Source organism: Aptenodytes forsteri, unplaced genomic scaffold (assembly GCF_000699145.1).
Source record: "Aptenodytes forsteri isolate BGI_AS27 unplaced genomic scaffold, ASM69914v1 Scaffold200, whole genome shotgun sequence".
Lineage (NCBI taxonomy): Eukaryota > Metazoa > Chordata > Aves > Sphenisciformes > Spheniscidae > Aptenodytes > Aptenodytes forsteri.
The window spans coordinates 2,957,382-2,964,881 of NW_008796187.1; the positions used below are offsets into that span (position 1 = coordinate 2,957,382).

Below are 7,500 nucleotides of genomic sequence, written 5' to 3' on the forward strand. Positions count from 1 at the left end.
TTCCTCTTTCTTTTTTTCTTTCTTTCTTTCCTTTCCTTCCCTTTCCTTTCTTTCTTTCCTTCCCTCCCTTCCTTCCTCCCTTCCTCCCTTCCTTTCCTTCCTTTCTTTTCTTTCCTTTCTTTTTGGATGGACGCTTGTCTACTCACCTCTGTGAGGTTGAAAATAGTAACCAGGGCTCAGGTGATCTTTTCTCTTCATGACTGAAGGTTTTAAACTTTAAAGGAAGCTTTGATTTTTCAGTAGCCCTTTTTCAAACCAGACCAAATTTGGAATTTTATTAAGATGATGCAGTGAGAAATCTTCCTTCCTATCCAGGGAGGCAAAGCGCCTGAGCAGGGAGCAAGTCTGTCAGTGATTACCGGCTGGGAGTTGTGGTTTCTGTGTCTATAAGCTGCCCGGCCTGGGCAGAGGTGGTTCAGCTTCGCAGGGTCCCATCTGGCCAGAGCAGCAGGGATGTCCCGGTGCCCCGACTGCAAGGAGGGCTTCACCTGCCAGGCGGAGGGAGCTGGGGCTGATCTCGGCACCTTGCCCAGCGCCCGCGTGGCCCTATGCACATCTGTGCTCACCCCCCTCTCCTCCTGGCGCCTGAGTGTGAAGCCCCACGGCTGGACACCCGGCACCATCCGGACTCGCTCCCTCCTGGCGAGCAGCGTTCAGCCCCCCCCCCGCACACATACGCAGGGAAGAGGAAGGGGCTGCTCGTTGTTTGGTAGGACGGGGCCAGATATTTTCTGATCTTTTCCCAGATCTGATTTTTTTTCCCACCCCGGGTTTTGAAGCAAATGCTTTTGTTTTCCAGGCCGTTTTTATTTTTTTTAATTAAAGCTCATAGCTATGGTTGGAAGGGGACATTGGGAAATGGAAAAGAGAGAGCCCAGCAAAAGGAAATGGTGATCTGAGGCATCCCCTCATGTCCCGTTTGTTTAACAGAGACACTGTTAAAAAATTGTTCTGTTTTATTTAAAAGTTTAAATAATCATTAGAATAGCATCCAGAGTCTGGGGCTCAAGTCCTCACGCAGAGAGTGCAGCAACCACCCAGATGGAGATACTGCTTTCGCCTGCTCTAACATGCTCTTTCACCCCCTCCCAAATGCAGTTCTGGATAGAAGTGGATAAAGAGAGCTCTCCTCTTCCCTCCCTCCCTCTGCGACCCTAAAACTCCAGTGGCAAAGACATTTGCTTACTCAGCAGCAGCAGAAAGAGGATTAACCTTGTCTTTCACAAGGAAGATTTTATCTGCCTGTCTCCATTTGCCAGTGTCACTTGGGATTCAGAACAACCCCCCCTCCCCCTATATTTCTAAAATGCCCAAATCGGGTTGCTTTCATAAATCCCATATTCATTCCTTAATTCACTGAATTAATTAATTAAATCCTGGTCCCCTTCATGAACACTTTCAGATCAGCTGGAAACAGAGTTTTCAGTGAATAAATAAATCTCAATTTAAAAAAGCCAACAACAACAACAAAAAGTGCAATTCCAGACTGGGCAGTGTCTCTCCCTCACTTCCCAAAAAGCCTGGCTTTCTTACAGGACCCAGCAGAGCTGAGCATGCCGCCTCCTTCTGCTGGCCACCTTCCCAGGCCCCCAGGAGCAGCAGTGTCTCTGCCAGCCCCACCAGCTCCAGATTTGCCCGGGAGCCCAGGGAATAGCACAACATCGCCGAGGCCTCTGGATAAGTTTTGTTTTTCCCAGGAGCTGGAAAGGTGTGCTGAACATCTTGCTTTCCTTTCCCCAGGCTGTAACAATTTGTTGGCATTAGAAGACGGTGTTATTAAATGCTCCTTCTCACTGTTGCTGGGATCGCCATCCATTTTCTATCTTACCAGACCCTTAGGGTGGGATTCAGTCAGCCAGACTTGGAGGGCTGAATAGGGAGGTCTCTATTTGGGCAACTTATTGAGGCTTTCTTTACATAGGCAGCGGAAAGAAACAGGCTCTTCTAGTGACCAGCCCTTCAAAGGGGACCATCCTTCAGAGAAAGACTCAAGTAGGCTGTATGGATGGTGGCACAGAAATACCTGTCTCTCTCCACTGAATAAAAAAGGAGCTTGTGAGTGACTTTTCCAGATGCAGATACCACCTTTGGAGATGCTTTAAACTTCAGAAAAAAATAGATGAATGCTATTCTCGGAGATGGTGCCTTTTATGACCCAGCACTCTGGGTGTCTACATGCCTTGAATAGCTGTGCGGTCTCTGCAGCACTGTCTGGACGCTGAGATGCCTTCCCCTAAAGTGACTGTAGCACAGCAGTAGTTCACTATTCTCAGTGATGTTGTAAAAGGGCTTACTGATGTCAAGATACTCTTTAATGCAACTGAGAACCATTTCCACTGCTTTGCAGTTCTGTAAGGTTACGGCATTGTACAATGGAGCTACTCTCTTCTTTTTTTGGAAACGAATGCAAAAAGAAGGGAAAGAGAGAGACAGAGGGACCAAGGTGAGGCTTAGACATCCCGTGTTTCCCAGAGGAGAAAGAAGTCCCTGACCCTCTGCCAGACCAGCGCCACAGAACAAGATGGTGCTCCAGAAAGGCTGGAATTGAGGTTTTTGACCTTGACCGATGCCTGTGAAACAACAAAACCAGTAACAACACAGGACCCCCCCCTCCCCAGACCATACAACCACAAATTCCAGGCCATTGAACCACGTCATTTCAACAGCAGAGAAGTTCTGACTGGCATTTATCTATGCCATGGCAGCAGCCTAGGCTCCCGACGTAGACAGCAGAGCACTTGAGAGATTTCAAGCACCCAAGCCGGCAGTTAGACTGGCTTAGGTTTGCAACACAGAGCCATTCTCAAGTGCTTGGCCGGGCTCTTGCCTACACATTGAAGCAGCAAGCCCTGCAGCTGCATGAGTAGCCTAAATGGGGCTAACTGGAGGCTGCTGCCAGAGGGGGAGGCCAGTCCCACCCTTCTCCTCTCCCCCATCTCTGACCCTGTCCCTTCTCCTCCCCTGTGCCTACTACCACTTGCGAAAGTCACTGAGCTACCTGAATTTTATGCGTTCCTTGTACGGGGCAAGTTTCAGCCAGAGCAACAAGCCCCGGGATTCCTCCCAGCACTCCAAGAGCTGGTGTAAGGGATGGGATAGGAGACTGGGGAAGAGGGAGAAGATGCAACTTACCCCTCAGCAGTAGAGCATGGTCTTGGAATGGGCGAGTCAACTGTGTAACCACATCTTGTTTTAAAAGAAGGCAGCAACAGTAATTTTTAAAGAAATATTTAAAAGTCTGAGCTTTTCCTGTTTTCCCCTGGCTCAGAGGTTCCCCACCACATTTGGCTTGTATCTAGAGCCACACTGATTCCTCTCATTTTTTTTGTTTCTGCCACATAAGAGAGAAGAGCAACCCCTGCCCCGTGGGCAACCCGCAGGCACCCCATCCTTGGGGCACCCACATCTCATCTCTCCTGGGCTCACCTGTGAGTGCAGCACACCCTTCCTCCCCGCCGGGAGACACCCCCTGAGAGGAGGTAATGCAGACCAGCAGGAGAAGGGGGTTTTTTCAGTCCTAGGTATGAACCAGCATGGTGCAATAGGAAGCGACAGGAGGGAACTGAACTGCAGGAGTTTGCCCTGAGGCCTCAAGACCTCTGGAGGAGACCTTCTCTACCACGCTCTTCACTGAAGCAGAGGCCCATAACCCTTCTGCTACTACAGGAATCCAGCTCCCAAGGGAAACAGAGAAAAGGCTTTGATATCCCTACACTACGTACTTTCCCCGTAAGAGGAATATCATGGCTGTACAAAAGCACGTGCCATAGGAAGAAAAACATTGCAGAGATCTAAAATGGAATAGCCCACACAGATCTGTCAGCTAACATAAAGCTAGAAGCAACCTCTCACGGCTACGTTTCTTGTGAAATATAAAAAAAGACATCAAAAGAAATTATGTCACTGATTTCAGCCTGGAAAGAGGTACAACTAAAAACTACTACATCCTTAACCTGCTCGTGATAATTTTTCTCTGTCCTGTTCAAATGAAAAAAAACCAGAAATGATGTAATCTTGGCAAGCGTTACTTTAATTCATCGGAATTTATTCTATATCTCTTTTCTTCCAAGTGATTGTATATTGAAATGTGTGCAGACAGGGTTGACCTCCAGCAGCGGTCTTGTTTTTTGTTCTCCGTTCTCACATAAACTCCATATAGATGGTAATATACACATATATACACCTATATACAGAGAGGTACTAGCGAAAAGCGAGCTCTTTATGAAACCAAGTAATCATTAGACATCTTTCACTAAAAATGTTAAAAATGTGCAGATGCTTCTGTTTTTAGAAAGGGATTTATAACGAAGAGATGGACATCTAGTGAATAGAGTATCTTCTGCAGCAGGATTTACACTATGCCTGGTTTTGAGGACTATTAGGGAGCGTCAATTCCCCGTAGCAAATCTGTATCAAGCCTGGAATAATATTGAGACAAGATCAAATAGTGCAGATTGCTTGTGAGAGCTCGTTTTTGCCCTTCCTTATATCCCACTGTCTTTTTAATTTGGGGTGGGGTTTTTCTGGTAATAAATTGACACAGAGCTGCCGCAACAAGCTACGTGCAAGAACCTTTTCCTATCAAGTCTCATATCAAGACGGTACTTGGAAAAGCCTTGCAACCACCGGAAGAAGAGCGCTGAGATTTATTCTGAATGCAGTATTCGTAAGAAGAGCTGGCCAGCCTGACAGTGCTGCAACAGTCAGCGGCCAAATCCTGCCCCTTTCTACTGGGGCTGGGGCTTGTATCTTGTAACTTTACTTGGGAAATGGAGGTATGATGGGCAGACTCTTTATATGATGGATTTTAAGCCTAAAACTCAAGTAAAACCTTGGATCTTGTCTACTTCAGTCGTATTTGAAAGTGGTCCTTAAGCTCCTAAGCCTTTTAAATGTTTTTGACAGAGATACTCAAGAATGTAATAAAAAGACATCAATTTTTACATAAACCTTACTTCAAAAAAAGGAGCAAAAAATATGCTCATTATTTTGCTTAGCTTTTTATTCCATCACTATGGCACAAGATAGAACTTAAAGACAACATCACTGAATAAGTCTTCAACTTCATTAAAATTAAGACTAATATGTTTTATAAAATTCTTTTGATAGGATACACTTTCCCTTATCAAGTGATAAAAAGAATTTTCTCTAGAATACTGAAGTACATTGCCACCTGCTGGCCATAAACAATTTTGCAATTTAAAAACACCAGAACGTATAAAACAGCAACATTTAACAACGCAACATACAGTTATTGAAGAAGTACTGCTGACCCAGACTTTGGCACAATATGTGTAGAAATGCAGCTGTGAACTTCTCCAAACGTCACGCTCGTTTCTGAAACTCTGTGTGACTCCCTTTCGTCTGTCTGTCTGTCTGCATTTTTCTTTTTGCTTCGTTTTTCTTTTTGCTTTGTCTAACTTTCTTAATGCTGAAGCTTTGTTATTTCAAAGGAAAAGCCATATTCTTTCTCAGTTGTTACACACCTCAATTTATTGGGCTTGGTTTTCTAAAATTTGGATTCCAGTTCATTGTTTTAGAACAATACATAAAATCATACATTTATAAATATATATATTATATCCTGTATACATAACATTGGTTTTCCTCTAGAACGGGAGGGCAGACCTTTGCACTACATCCTTAGTTGGTTTAGGCACGGCCTCGCTCTTAGTTGATTCTGAGCTGCTTCCTACCAGAATCTAAAAAAATATTTTTACAATCTTGTATCAAATTTTAATTTCATTTGCAAATATATTTATAAGAAAAAAATATTTGGTATTTTCCCCTTTAAGCTCACTACTACCCTTATAAAATATATGGCTTTTCATGTTCCACTCTATTTTAGTGTTTTTCAATAGGCAGTGAAAAGAAGGACAACTTCCCCCTTTAACGTTTTTTTTTATATAAGCACAGAAACCAGCTTGTGCGCTTTCTATAGAATTCCAATGCATATCACGGTAATGTAAGTGCAGTGATTTTAAAAAAAGCAGTCATGATTGATTGACATCTGTATATGAAAACATAATATATGATTATCATACAATACCCATTACAGAATATACAATCATCAAAACTGCAGATATATAAATACATTTTTAGCAACGTCAAAGCAACAGTTTTACCTTATACACAGCGTATGCATACAGAGTTATTAGACTAAAATTTTCATCTTGTTTTTTTTCCTCAAAAGCTTGCTGAAAAACAGGAACATACTGTATTTGTAAATGGACTGCTTGACAGTGCTGTTAAGAAATTAAAGTGAACAAAGTTTAAAAAAAGTATATGCAATTCAGTTGCTATAAAACAAACAAGCCCTCCCCGTTTTCCAACGTCACAGTTGCTTTCCTATGAGAGGGAGGCACAGGTGTGAGTGGCAGTTCTGCAGAGTCTGATCATACGAGGGTTTCCGGGAGGGCATCGGGGTTATCAGCTGATAAAAGCTCCCAAATTTGCCACCGCTCCCTTTGCCAATCATGCCAGTCCACCTCTGAAACATTTTTACTGTTCTGACTGTGAGGTGCTGTGGAACAGATGTGACCTGCTTGGGTGCGCGGGGCCGGCCGCTCCTGCCTGGAGGTGGCCTGGTCAGGGGCTTTGGCTGGCCGTCCTCCAGCTGCTCTGGTCCCTGAACTTTTTTCTTGGCGTGGAAGTCTCCACAAAGAGTGCAACGTTGAAGAAACGCTCGATCGCTGTGACAACACAGAGCTTGGTTTTGCTGGGCCTGGGTAGGGGGGCGGTGGCCTCTCTTTTCTGTAGGAGGGCTTGGCTGTGCTTTGTGAACAACCCGCGTTCGAGTCATGCTCACTGAGGTCCTCCACGCTGCTTAAAGTCAAGTGCCGCTCCGACTTTGAGTGTGACAGGTCTAAACTCCTACTGCTGACTTCGATTTGTGGGTTACTGCACACCCGAGACACCGTGGGATGGAGCTGACACTCAGGAATGGCAGCAGTCGTCTGGCTCCTTCGCATGACCTGCCTGCCGTTGTCCAATTCGGAGGAGCTGCCCTGCCACCGGGGAGAATACATGGCGAGGTTCCCCTGGGAAAGAGAGCATTGTCCGGGTCGCAGCAAGCTGCTTTCGTAAATGTTCCCGTAAGAACCTGGGGGACAGAGTCGGAAAGACAACATCAGTCTGTGTAATCGTTTATGTGGCATTTAACAAGTTATTGCTCTTCCCCTGCATCGCTCTGTAGAAGAGGGATGGGGACTTTTATCATCAGGCTATGCGACTGAAGGTGGAACAGCCTCACCGCCGGCTGAACCTGGGGACACAGAGCAGCAGCCCTACATCTATCTCAACCATGTCTAATATATTACCCGGTGACTCTCATACTTTGCTCTGACATAAAGCCTTGCAGCACCTAACACCTTTCAAATTCTTGAAAGGCAGGGGGTTGTTTTAGTCTCACGGTTCCTCTGTGAGGTGGGTGCAGATGGGAGAAAAACAAAGGCAGGATGCGTCAGGGCCTTGCCGGGACCACGCCGGCCAGCGGCAGGG

General features: G+C 45.4%; 1 protein-coding gene across 1 annotated transcript in view; it reads right to left on the bottom strand.

The window, feature by feature from the left end:
- Window positions 1-6,395: 6,395 nt before the first annotated feature.
- Window positions 6,396-7,500, bottom strand: part of ARHGAP6 (Rho GTPase activating protein 6) — a 63,649-nt gene continuing 62,544 nt past the window's right edge. The window contains exon 12 of the mRNA XM_009287840.2: window positions 6,396-7,102. Within this exon, the coding sequence (XP_009286115.1) occupies window positions 6,396-7,102 (707 nt within the window). The remainder of the gene's footprint in view (window positions 7,103-7,500) is intronic.